Source organism: Corvus moneduloides, chromosome 18 (genome assembly GCF_009650955.1).
Source record: "Corvus moneduloides isolate bCorMon1 chromosome 18, bCorMon1.pri, whole genome shotgun sequence".
In the NCBI taxonomy this organism is placed as follows: Eukaryota; Metazoa; Chordata; class Aves; order Passeriformes; family Corvidae; genus Corvus; species Corvus moneduloides.
The window spans coordinates 5,186,625-5,200,425 of record NC_045493.1 but is presented as its reverse complement, the minus strand read 5'-3'; the positions used below and the strand labels follow the sequence as shown (position 1 = coordinate 5,200,425).

Below are 13,801 nucleotides of genomic sequence, written 5' to 3'. Positions count from 1 at the left end.
GCAGAATGGGATTTGTTATAGCTGGATGTGCTCATGGAAGGGGACAAGGTATCTGGAAAGGCCAGAATCCGTAAGAACCATCCCTGCCTCAGTCATTATAGACCATACAAAGTCAACCCTCTGCACACCCCAGGCAGGGCTGATCCTTGCAATGACCCCAGGAGAGCTGTAAGTCTGTACATCCCTTCCAGAGTCCTTCCTCAGCAAGTCACACACTAGGTCTCAAACCAGCATCATCTTTACACCCCACAGCACCTCCCAGCACATTCCTGCTCCCCTGAAATCCTCCCAAACACCCACTCTACAAATCCTCCTTCACTACTAAGATTTCTTGTCCATCCTGACCCTCCAGTCTCCCACAACTTAGAGACTTCTCTATATCCACCAGCATCTCCTGAGGCCTCTTTTCAAAAACTGATCAAAGGTTCAGACTATTCTATGTCACTCCAAGTCCACCTGCACCCTAATACCAGCTGGGACCAGTGAGAAACCCTTTCTGCCTCCAGTATTCCCAGCTGTCCCACCATGCCAAATTGCTTCTCTGTTCAAGAGCTGCAGTTCAAGCTTGCACAGAGCTTTGAAATATCACCGATCCAAAAGGGACTCTGCAGGACTCAGCTGTAAGTGCATTTATTTGCACACACAAAAACCAGTGCCCTATTGAGGAGAGAGCCCCAAGAACTCTTGATAAAATTACTCCTGGCAACTGATCAAACTTTGCTTTCTTCAAAACTCTTATAAAGCAAATAAACCCTGGAGCCTACGAGTCTTCAGGGAATGATGAAATTCATGGAATGCCCTCACGCCAAATCAGGCACCACATGTCTCTATGCATCTTCAGATTTTTTAGCAAGAAGTTCTCATTCAATGAAATTAGTCTCTTCTGACCCCAGCTCCTACTCTCTGGACCCACTGCACCTGGGATTCCCAAGGTCTTCTCCAGCCTCTCCTGATAGTCACCTCATTCTTCCCTTTGTCTTGGCACCATCTCTGTTTATGCAGAACAGCTGGATCAGCTAAACGTTCTCCAGCTGGAAGAAAAATGGGGGTATGAGTGGTCCTAGGAAGTCTGGAAGGTGGGTACTTTTCTCAAGAGTGGAGAGCTTCCAGGAGAAGGAAAGAGCACACTTTATTGATGGGACCTATTGCTTCTTTTTTTTTGAAGGAAAACAAACCAAAAAGCAGGAAGCCCTGAAATTATGATCACTAGGAAACAAGAAATAAGAAGTCCAAAATTCTGTTCAAAAGGCTCCTGCTCTCCCCAACAACTGCTTCAGAAACATCCGCTGAGGGTCCATCTCGGCCATATGTTTGCCATAAGGCCTAGCATGTGGTGCAGCTGCCACCCCTTCCTTCCTGTGACTGCAGAGAGCTCCACAAACCACACTCTCTGTGCCCTGCACTTCCTCCTGCACACAGCCCACCCCCTTCACACACCCTTTTCACTTCAAGTCTGGATCACTAATATTGAAAGAGACTGGACACACTTGGAGGGCAGCTCAAGCAGTAACACAAAAGCTAAATTCAAGACATCTGGAAAGTCAGGAAGCTTGATCTGGTTGGGCAGGAAAGTTTTCCAGAGCAATCTGGAAAGCAAAACAATCCTAAGTTTGTCCATCAACATAGATCAACTTGATTCTTGGGGCAACCAAGCAAGAAACTGCCGCAAGTGAGTGTGGAGACGCTCAGGAAACAATAGAAAGCAACCAATCCACACCAGCTGTTGAAAGCCTGATCCAGTGTGGTGCAAATCATCCCTTCACAATGGTAACTAAAGCTCAATAGGCAACACTTCTGCACTCGCGTGTGTTCCAGCACGAGAGCCGTGCTGGTATTTTCCCACACTTCCTTCCCTGCTCTGTGTCTTTGTGGACCTAATTGTTATTGACATGAGTGCCGGATGTAATCTTGTGTTATTCTTAGAACCATTTCAGCTCCCAGCTGAGGCCTGAAGAGAACAGTCCCCCATTTTCCTGAGTTCCTCTGCCACTGTTACAGGAGGTCAGAAGAGCCATCACACAAATAACCTACAGAAATATTCCATCAAGAAAGATAAAGAGTAACGAGATCTCGAGTCACCCTACGGAGGAGCTACCTATGACATCAGTCACAGAGAAATGGCTTAGTGTTCCTTAATGGTGCTGCAGTGATAATCCTCTCCTCTGACATCAGACTAAGGGAGAAGAGCCCTGCCAAGAAAGCAGCAGTTCAATTAAACCATGAAATCTATTGTTTCACAAACTGGCCTGTCTTTCTGCTAAAGACTGTGGTGGCAGCCACATCTTTTTATCCATCTCACAGTAAGCTTTGTGCTAGCCCGGAGCAGCTACGTACTCAAACACATTCAGCATCACAAACTTCTCCCTACATTCATGTAGGGAAATTGGCAAAAAGAAAATTCTCCTCAAAATAAAACTGATTTTTCTTTTCAATAGTTCACAATATATAAAATAAACATGAAATAAGAACACACAAACCTAGCCTGCTCTTCCTCAAGTACGAAAATCCAGTTTCCCTTGGCTTCTGAAATGTTAGGGGACAGGCACAAGGAGGAACCAGATTGGGGGATGATACTTCTGATGTTTTCAGCTAGGGAATAAGCTTCAGATCCCTGGAATTACCAGAGTTTTCATTTCCCAGTAGGACCACTGCTGCCTCTCTCTCCAGAAGGCTGGTAGTATTGAACATGGATTATTTGTCTGAAAAACAAAACCCAGAACCAAATCTTCAGGTAGAATTCAAGCTGATGTGGTTTTCTGCTGTCCTTGAGCTGCCAGACTTCCTGTGACCCAGAAAATTATCAAATTACTGTGAAACACCTCTGCAACAAACCACATCAGTGTGTACACTCGCTGCAGCACAAATTTGCCTGTTCTCTTCTACAGAAAGTAGAAACTGCAGTTTCTAAGCTGAGTTCCAATACTATGGACACCTTTCAGCTTCTCAGAGTAGGAGCATCTTCTAACCAGACAGGCCCAGCTCTGCTGGCCTCTGCACCACAGGGACACCCCAGGCTTCACAGGAAAAAACTGAAATCACAGGAGAAAAGGTGTTTAAATAGAGCTCATTGGAATTTCAAAATTAAGTGGAAGGTGTGTGTGTGGATTGCTTCCTATCCCAAGAAAGAAGAAAAAGTCCCGCAGCCTGTTGAGTGAAGATGAAGATGACTGAAATTTGGAGTATTACCTCACACACATCTGGGGCCGTTGGAAAGAATTTGCATTCTAGGAGCTCAGGAGGACAAGCACAGAGATGGGGGAAAGCAGAAAGTGCCACCAGCCTACAGAGAGCTCACACACCCACAGCCCTTCACAGCCCTGCTGGGAGGACACAGCCCACAGCCCTGGCCTGCAGCACCACGTCCTGCCAACAGCCCTTTTGCCAAGGGACATCTGTATTACAGGCTCTGCTTTGGTGACTTGTTGGACAAAGTGGAGAGCTAAGAGGTTATATTTGCCAAGGGAATCTGGAACACTGAGCGCTCAGGGAATGGGTATGAGTTCTTGCCCATCTTTTGTAACTTAATGTAAAGTAACCTTATCATCATGTGGAAAAAAAATGTTGGAGCAACCTGTTGCAGTATAAGCTTTAAAAACACAAACTGAAAGACAAAGTGCCATGGTTGAAAGTATCCAGAGTTCCCATCAGGTAAATTCCTTCCCTCTCCAAGCAGCTCTTGGCATCCTTCCTGACAATAGATTTTGCTATCCCCCCTTCTGCTTGTTGCAGTGCCACAGGAGGCCCTTCCCAGTTGCTTTTTGTTATTCAGGGAATACTTCCAGCCACGCTTCTGTTTCCACTGGTGAAGACAGTGAAACCAACATACAACCACAGGCACAGTACAGGACAATGTCACGAAATCCCTGAATCAGCAGTCTCCCAGTGCTGAACTTGGAATGCCATCCTTGACCTTGGCACTGCTCTTGGTGACAGGTCATTGATGGGTAACGTGTCCCTCCTTCCTTAGTCCACTTCAGTGGTCTCTTGGCTTTTCTCCAGTCTGGTGTTTAGGATCATCCAACAGTCCTGGATATGGACCCCTTTCTCCACAGCAATCTGAATACACTGCTCTCCCCCCACCCCCCAACCTCCCTTTCTGCCATGGCAGAGGTCACCAATGGAAAAAAAAATAATTCTACCAGGAAAACTTCAAAAGTCTCATCAGGAAACATCAGCTGCAGCAAAGGCTGCTCTTTCCAGATCTGAGTAAGACACCTGGACATCAATTAGCTCTTCACTCTGAAGTTCCCTGTTCAGGCATGCATCTGAGAGAATCCCATTTTTGCAGGAATGTGGGAGATGCCCATTTGTCTCCAGGTCCAGAGCATTTCCATTCTGGTGCCATTCCAAGCCAGCTTTGCATCTGTTTAAGTCCTGCTTTTCGGGATCCCTGTGGATCTCTCCGTTGGTGTATACCTCTAGTGCATACTCACTGATCCGTATGCTGGCGTTCTCTGTGTCCCCACCATGGGTGGAAGTCCTGGAGCTGGCTATTCCCGCCTTGAACGGCTCCTTCCGGCCCAGGATATGCTGGCTGATGATTTTACGGAAGGTGTATCGGAACTCCCTGATCCGGTAGGCATAAATAAGGGGGTTTACAACCGAGTTAGCATGAGACAGGATAATAGCCAGATACATCAGCCAGAGGGGAGCGTGGGCACAATTTGGGCAAAAAAGGGTAAAGCAGTTAATAATGTGTAGTGGAAGCCAGCAGACTGCAAACAGCCCAACAATGATGGCTAAAGACTTGGCTGCATGGACTTCCTTCTGCAACGTGGAGCGGGAACGTTCCCCATGTACCATCTTGTTCTCCATCTGCTTGAGCTGGCGCCGGGCTGCCATGAAGATTTTCAAGTAGATACCAAACATGAGAAGGAGGGGCAGGAGCACACAGGCAAAGAAGTTGTAGTAGACCATGTACTCCATGGTGACCACGGCCTCGAAGAGACACGCCACCATGCTGTTGCTGCAGTTGATGGGAGAGGTTCTGTTGGAACCCAGATCTTCGATCTGGGCGCGGTTGTGCCACCCCAGCATTGGGGTCAGGCCGATGATGAAGGACAACACCCAGCAGATGGCAATGATGCCTTTGGCTCGAGAGCCGGTCACCAAGCCATTGTACCTGTAAAGCAGAGGAGATGGGAGCTATATCAGTGTCATTCAACAAGCTCCTGGCACCCATGCAACCTCACAATGGCCCCATGTTCCAGAAGACAGTGAGAAAGGCACCTGCTTGATCAGAGGGCTCTCTGCTGTGCAGAACTCATGCAGCACAGCAAGGACTCCATGGTGACACTGTCTGCCACCTATTTCCCTCCCCTTTCCTTTAAGGGGTGAATAGTTGACAGAAAAGCAGGGAAATTAATTCAGTTTTCATCTGTGCTCCTTCACTCCACCAGTCCACTTGGGTGTGCACACAGATCTTGCAGCCTGGATAACCAATAGTACTGCTCTGACCCTTGTGATGAAGATCACTGTGGGTCTCTTGCCAAAGGCTAAGGCAGTGTCTCCTTCCTGGCAAAAGAGCAGCCTTTTAGCATGGAATTGTTAGGTCTGTCTTGCAGTAGATCTGTAAACCAAATAGCACAAAAGAACCTGGAGGCACAGTGCCACCAGCCCTGTGTCCACATTCTGGTGTGCTCCAGGGAAATCCTGCTGGCTCAGTTGCAGCAGCCAGGTTGGCATTGCTTTGCATAGCATCTCACTCTGCTCCACAATGGCACTTTTAGGAAGACCAGCACCACCAACCTTCTTGAAATAACTGAGACAAGTCAGCAGTTTTCCTCACCAGCCCAGCTAAGCCAATCCCATGTCTTTCTCAGAAAGGAGGAATTAAGCTGAGGACAATTGTCGACTACAGGTGTGCCATGGGCTGCACTGCACACACCAAAGGGACCTCAGGGGTGGAGGTACTGATACACCTGGCTGAAGCCAGTTAACAGTAAATTCTCCAAGATCTGTTGAAAGAAAAAATAAGCAACATGGTAAGAATCTGACAGTGTAGCAGAGACCTTGGTTTGTTTGAAATACCAGCCAGTTTCCAAGGCCTCGCAGGTTACTGCGAGTCCTGAGCTGACTCCACCAGTTCTTCCCTCTGAAAATGTAAATCAGGGCAGCAGTTTAACATTTCAGTGCAATTGCCTTCCCTGGGTAATGCTCAGCATGGAAAGTAGATGGCTGGATTCCCACATTGTCCAGCGTGAGTCCCACACTGTATTTGACCCCGTGTGTCTGCGATCCGATGGTAGCGCTGGGCTCCCAGTGTTTACCCAGTGCTCCTTCTCCCTCTGTCCCCAGAATTCTCTCAGAAAACAAACATTAAAAGAAATAATATAACAAGCCACAGAAATCTTTCCATCTCCCAATGAAATAATTACTCCCACAGGTTCATGCTCCTATCCCAACACAACTTCAAGACAGGGGAGGAGAGAGGCTGCTTTTGCACAGTAAAGAATGGAGATCGTGCTTTAAATCCCTGACAATGGGCCTTGGGAAAAAAAAAGACCCATCAAGCTTGAATTTCCCTTTCTCAGTTGCATTTCAAAATCAGAAAAGAGTGAGTGGATAAGGGAGCCAACCACACAATTCCCAGCATGCAAAACACACCTAAATTGTCCTTCCAGAAATGAGGGAGGAATTCAGCTGATTCTGAGGGAGAAAAAGGTTTTTTCCAGCAATTAGTGGATCCTGCCCAGTGCTTAAGGGATGCAAAGGGCACAGCATGAGTGGTAGCAAAGAGCTGCTCCATTCAGACTTCATCAACACATCAAAACAGCATCTTCGCTTTGAAATGTACACTCAGGGAGCAAGAGAGTGGCTGAAGGCCCTTGAAGCTTGGAAAAACAAAAACCAAAACAAACAAACAAAGCAAAACAAAAAACCCCCAAGAAACAAAAAGAAAAAAAAAACCAACCAAAAAAAAACCATCAAAACCCTGCAGCCCTGGAATTAGCTACATCTTGTCAGAGGAATTTTGAAATTGTGCAGCTGTTATCCCACGACTAGAGATGTCCCTTCCCTTCCACTAAAAATATATTCCTTACTTCTCCAGACAAACACTCCCCCCCACTTCCCCCTCCCTCTTACCCTCTGGGAATTCCCATGCAAGAAACTTTACAAGGCTTTGGAACAGCACTCAACCCAAGCAGCTTTCCAGCTGCAGGGTATTGTGCTGGAGTTCATGTCCGTAACACCTTGCTCAGTATCTCCAAAGGTTAAGACAGAAAGCTCACAGCATCTCGTGACATAGTCAATGGCCTTGTGTTGGCCAGGTACCCACTGAGAAGTGTTAATTTGTTTAGGAGAGCTTAATTTCTAGGATCCACATGAGGCACCTCTGACTGACTTGGCTGAGGTAGGGTTACAGTCCAGATGGGCTTTCCTGGACTCTTTCCTTTTATCCACTTAGAGATGTCATTGAAGACTTTGTGTACATCTTTGTGTACTTTGTCTCAGTATCTCTGCAGGCTCACAGCAGCCAGGTCAAAGCCACTCTCCATATTCTCCATGCTGCAGAGCTCTACAGGGTAAGTTCAGGGCTTCCCAGACACAACCCCTATCCTGTGAGTTGCTGGCACCATGCAGGAGACACAAGCTGCTGAAAGGAGCTAGTCACACCTGCAGCTCATGTTCTGCACAGCTGGTAGGTGACTTTGCAGCACGTCTGATGTGTCCAGACAGCACTGGATTGTCTGTGTCCTGCTTCCTGGAAATAACGCACTTGCCACACAAACAAACACTTCTACTTGTGAAATTACACAAAGGACGTTAGTGCAGAGCACAGGGATGCTCATGGTGGCACTGGGTGTGGGGATAGGGTCACCTGCCTCCTCTAAAAAGCAAAACCAACTATTGCAAACACATGAAAATGCGAATGTTTTCCCCAAAATAGTTTCACCTGCCCTGCTGCTCTCCCAGCCACCCAGCTGGCAAAATGACTGCAGGAGAATAGCTGCCCTTGGTGAATGTACAGCTCCTCTGGACTGCCTAAAGTAACTTGGCTGTGGATGTGACACTTCTGAGTCCTTGGATTAAGTTCTGTGCCATGGAGACAAAGATTCCTGCACAGAGTCTGTGAGACTGGGTGGAAGGCAGAGCTCGTACTCTGTCCACAGAGACTTCAGGGAGCACTTAAAGTCTTTCAATACATTGCACGGTATGTAGCTGGCCTAACTCACCATCACAGTGTCCAGCCATCCTGCTTGTCTTCCAAACCCTCCTCTGCTGGACAGCACTGCACATCCTCTGCCAGGCGTGGAGCATTTTTCAGACACCTTCTACTGCATCACCCAGAAAGCCTGTGCTCAGCTGAGGGCTTTCATCTGAATTCCAGCAGTGCTCAAAGGTGTTTAACAAATCACTACAAAATGCTGCTCCCTGAACACATCCACTCAACAGCCAAACACCTCAGGCAGCTGCAGCCATCAGGGACAGGACCAAGCAGGATATTCAATCCCTATTACATGTATCTGGAAATGAGAGACTCTGGCAATCCCAGGTCATCTAGGAAATCTGTGGCAGGGCAAGAAATAAAACTGATACCTTCACATGTACCAACTAAACAACCTTTCCCAAACCCCTCAGTGAGGAACCTTTCTCCCCTGTTGCCAGGTACCAACTGATCCTGGTGCTTGTCCATGCTATGGGGATGAGGGAGGTGGAGTCCTGCAGGTGGGCACAGGTGCCCAGCATTAGCTCTTCTCTAAACAGCGGAAGAGGAATGGTGGGCAGACACAGTTCTGCTTGTGACATGATCAGCTTCCTGAATAAAACCTTGGTAACAGCAAGTTCTGTGCAGGCCACGAAGCCACTGCTTTTAAAGCCATACCCATATTCAAAGAAGGAGGGGAATTACTCTTTTCTCCCATTAGGCTGAACCTGCCCTAAATCTGTTTAACATGAGCATATGTAGGAAACGCCTGCCATAAAGTCAAAAGGTTTATGGTGAGCAGGGAAAGAAATATGGCTCAAAGTGACAATAAAACATTAAATCACTGGTTTAGATGCTCACTTATGAGCATTTCAGAAGGCAACCCTAGAGAATTAAAGCAACGACTGAAACAGGCTATTCTCAGCACAAAGGTCCCTTGCACATCCTATACTTTATTCAGGGTTGGTGTTCATCTCCCCTATTCTTCCTACTCCAGACTTTGAGAAGCCAGTTCTTCATGTCCTCTGTCAGAAAAACATCCCAGTGCCACCTCAAAGCTGCAGTTTAAATCACCACCACATGGGATAAATCAGTCCCAAAGTTCCAAACAGCTGGGAGCTGCACCTTAATAATGTTTCCCCAGAGAAGCATTGCAGCAGCAAAAGCAGCTTCCATCAGAGGAAAAGGCCTGCAGTTGGCACTGTATGACCTGCATGTTTCGTGCCTGAATCCAGCACAGAGAGCAAGCAGCAGCCTCAGTAACCTCAGAACAGTTTTCTGTTTGGCTGCAGGAAGGAAAATTTCCCCTCTCTTTCCAGGGTGTTGGAGCTACCTGTCCTCCCCCTGGGAATATCTTTACACAAATGCCTGCACAGGGGCACGTGGCTGGGCACAGCGCCCACAGAGCCTTTGCTGGCACCATGGAGCCTGGAAAGCAGCAATTGTTCTTGGCCCAGGGCTTCATCCTGGGGCTCAGATTCAGGGCCAGTTTTGTTCATAGCACCTGGGGGTTTGATACTAGCCAATGCAGGTTTTCAGGTAGCTGCCATGTGAGAGACCTCATTTAGTCCTAAAACGAACAATAGCTCGGGCTCCCTTCCTTGGGAGTGCCTTACTGCCACTTGTAGAATGTTACATTTTTATAAAACTTGGCAGAATTCAGCAAAGTGCTTGGGAACTTGTGGAAAATTTACCAAACTCTACAAAACGTTTTAATTGTTTGAAAGGCAGAACACATAAGATATTCACAAATTAGTTTTTATCCATTTTAAAATTTCACCTATAAATGTCTTTTCCCATTGCAGTTTTTTGGAGGAGGGTCTCTTCTCCACAGAAAAATAATTTCAAAGGTAACTAATAATGTACTGAGGGGTCCAAAACCAAGCAGTATCAGAAAACCCACTCTTCTGCCTTCTTAATACTGACACAGTTTATTTCTGTTGGTATACACATCCACATATGCAGCTACCTTCATTAGGACAAATCAGACATGAAATACTTAAAGAGAAACAGAAGAATAAAACACAGGTTTGACCCTTTTTGGTTTCACTAGAGTGAAGGAAGTCTGGTTTATTAATGATTCAGCTAATGAATGTTAGGAATACCTGGTGGTACCTTTTATGTGCTGTAAGAAGAATTATTAAAGGTATTAAAGGATGGGGTGAAAACAACACATTGTTAGTGGCAGAACTTTCCTTCAAATTGTTTGACCCATGTTTGAGACAAACAGGTATTAGAAGAAGAAAAAAACATGAGGATGTGGGCAATCTAAATTATACCACATTTCCCTCTTCAGATAATCAGCTTTCACTTTCTTAGCATGTCTGAGGCTATAAATCTAGCACTTATTCATCCATAAATTCTTAAGGGGAAACACAATTGACAAGTTCATCACTCCTGTTGTGAAAGGACAAACCAGCAGAGGACAGGGAGGAGGAGGAACCCATGGATGTACCTGTGGGTTTCTGCATCCAATCAATCCCTCTGTTACTGGGGCAGAAGAGGGTGTGTTCTGTTTTTTCCAAAACAAGATAGTGAAACCGGTGCTGTGCCCAGCACTGATGTAGTCTGTTTTTTTGAAAAGACTCTTCACCTTGGCTCTTCCAGGAAATTACATTTTCAAGACAATATAGTTACAGTGATAGCCCAAAAAGTGGGCAGAAATCCAGATTTTTAAAATCCGTTTCCGGGCAAGTCATCCTCTAGCAATAAGAGTGCTTAAACTGTCAGCAGGCATCCTCAGAGTTAGCTCGTGAGAGATGAAATCAAGACATCTGCCCTTCTCAAAATCATTTAGAGGCAGCTCCCAGGGGCTACTCTACATGTTTCCTTGTACCATTTATCATTATTTTGGTTCATAAAATGAAATCATCTATAGCAGGACTGTAGAAAAGTGAAGGCAGTCCATTTTATAGGTAACTAATATTGACAGAGTTTTCTCTGCAATTGAATGGAACAGTTATTCCTTACATCTACACCAAAACTATAGAAGCTGTAACAAGTATGACCAACAGGTTTTGGAAACCACCCATTAAAGGTAATGTTATAGCAGCACAGACTTGCTGAGGCGAGGCTTCAGGAAAGACTTGGCTGCACTGATCCACATGGAAAGGCAATTTCTGCTCTCCAGGGCACCCATTCTGGTTTTGAACGGGAGGTTTGTGTTAATTGACATAAATGCTGCATGACCAAACTATTCAGAAGAAACAGAACTAAATTGTACAGATCAGCACAAGTGATTTAAGCTCAAGAAGAGTGAGGATGTCCAAAAACACAAACTCGAGAGTACAAAAATCAGAAATTTGTTCCATTTTTGCAGCCACATTGGTTGTTCAGGAGAGGAAGGCAGTCTCTCCATTCCTGAGAGCGTGCTGCATCCTCCTAAGGACAAGACAGGAAGGAAGAAGACTCCTACAATTCTCCTGCACCAGCCTCCCCAGGGGCTTCCTCCCCATCTCTGGAGCTCAGTGAATGACTCGGAGCATTGTCACAGAAACGCGGCGCTGCCTCGCGCCCACAGGCAGACACAGCCCATCCCAACAACGCGCTCCTGGAAAACTGAACTGAGCAGCAGCCTCTGTGTGTGTGGCAAAACTTCCCCTTGTTCCATGTCAGCCTCCCTGGTTGCACACCAAGTAGCAGCCAGCCTGTCATTAAAATGTCCTTTACTTTCTTTAAACTGCAGAGACCACAAAATCACCATCTGCAGACGTGGGTTGGGACAAGCCTCCACCTTGACCCAATATATGCTGTGCTTCCAGAGGCAGGGCCTAAGCCAGTCCAAATCTTCCTAAGGCCCATTTCTTGGCAGCCTGCTGCTGCTTCTCCTGTCATATTTAATGGACTGAGAGAAAACCCTACCTCCCTCTCCCCAGTCTGCTGCTACAGCTTCAGGCAGAACCTCCCTCCTCCCCACGGGGAGGGGGACAAGCTAACCTCACCCCCCTTCTGCCCTCTACCTTCCCAGTGATCCTTCTGGTGCCACTGGCTTCAGGGCACAGGCTGCCTAAGTATGGAATGGCAGCTCCCAGGCAGCACCTCTGTGATGCAATGGACACACACCATAGGAGAACAGAGAAGAACAGGAAAAGGAAGCAACCAGAAAATCCAGCAGCCAAGGCAGACTTTAGGACCTAGAAAAGTTTTTTTTCAAAATACGAGAGAAAAAGCACTGATCCTCATTTAACTTTTCCTTCCTTGATTCGTCTCCAGACCTGTGGTTTCTAGGGATGTTGAGCCCTTACCACCCCAGCCCAGCCCAGCCCATGCTTACCTGAGGGGTATTCGTATGGCAATGATTCTGTCGATGGCAATAGCAAGGAGGCTGAAGATCGAGCTCTGAGTCAGGACCAGGACAAAGCAGGCAATGAAAAGGCAGCCATAGAAGAAGGCACAGAAGCCAGTGCTGATGGTGATGGCAAAGGGGATTGCCAGCACGCCCACGGCAATGTCAGCAGCAGCCAGGGACACCACAAAATAGTTGGTGACGTTCTGCAAGTTGCTATTCAAATAGACGGCCCAGCAGACCAGGATGTTTCCCAGGATGGCCAGCACTGCGATGATCAGTTCCAGGATGATGTAGGCTATGTCTGAGAGGAAGTCGTCCTTCCCATGTACTAGCATGGTGAGAACAACCAGGCCCAAAGATCAGCGTTCATATCTGCAGAGCACTGAACAGCCAAGACACCTCAAAGCTGCCTGGGGTCCATGGAGCACTCGGCTGCCAGCCCAGGAAGGCTGCTCACACACACATTTTTCTCCCCATAGCTGTTCAAGGATTTTACAGTAGCTGGTGTCAAGAAAAAAAAGCCCAGGGTTTGCGAACTCCAGCAAAGTGATTAACCAGGTGCAGAATAATTCAAACTCCAGCAGACAAACAGACAGGAGAGTCTCTCTCGGAGACAGACACTGCTCCCCAGACCTCAGAGTCCAGCAGGCAGCACAGCACAGCAACTGTACTGTACAGCAGTGTCACATCAGCTGTGATGCTTTGTTTCCTGTTGACAGTCACCCTTCTAGTCATGGCTTCCTGTCATCTCCATACCTACTAGCAACATTCTCCGGTTCTCTTTTTCACCTTTTCCCATTAGGACTTGGGCAATATTCTCTTCAGCTGAAGCAAACATTAAACTTCTTCACTTGCAGTTTCCTCTAAAAAGAAAAAAAAACACCAACCACACACACTAAGTAATCAGCTCTACGGAGGAGATGGAGAAAGCAAAATCTCATTAAAGCGGCACATTAAATTGATAACGGATATTAAACAGACCTAGAAGAATACATTATCGGCAAAATTCTCACATTTTGTCTATCCTGAAAGCTGCAGGGCCAAACCCAAGTTCATGAAGGCAGCATTTCACAGTGGTGATGAGAAACAAGGGATGTTTTGTTTTCAAGGCTACCATCTGAGCTGGCACTTCAGCAGCTGCTCCATAGCCCGCCCTGAAACACGAGAGCCCCACTAATTATGTCCTGGCAAGTGCTGAGGCTGCACAGAGGAAAGGTTGAGGAGCCTTTCACACACACCTGTCTCCCTCTGATTGCAAACACTGGATTTGAGCCATCATGTGCTGCCCATCCTCACGTGCTTTGCCACAGAACTGCTGCACCAATACCCTGCTCTGCAAGGACATGAACCCTCATTCACAGGGG

The 13,801-nt window shown here is 46.8% G+C and overlaps 1 protein-coding gene across 4 annotated transcripts in view; it reads right to left on the bottom strand.

Moving 5' to 3' along the window:
• Positions 1-381: 381 nt before the first annotated feature.
• The window catches only part of ADORA2A (adenosine A2a receptor), a 28,440-nt gene continuing 15,020 nt past the window's right edge, over positions 382-13,801 (bottom strand). For all 4 annotated transcript variants that reach the window (XM_032128112.1, XM_032128111.1, XM_032128110.1 and 1 more), the window contains 2 exons: positions 12,423-13,300; positions 382-5,122 (listed from right to left, as the gene is read on the bottom strand). In XM_032128112.1, the coding sequence (XP_031984003.1) occupies positions 4,162-5,122; positions 12,423-12,772 (1,311 nt within the window). In that variant the 5' untranslated portion in view covers positions 12,773-13,300 and the 3' untranslated portion in view covers positions 382-4,161. The remainder of the gene's footprint in view (positions 5,123-12,422; positions 13,301-13,801) is intronic.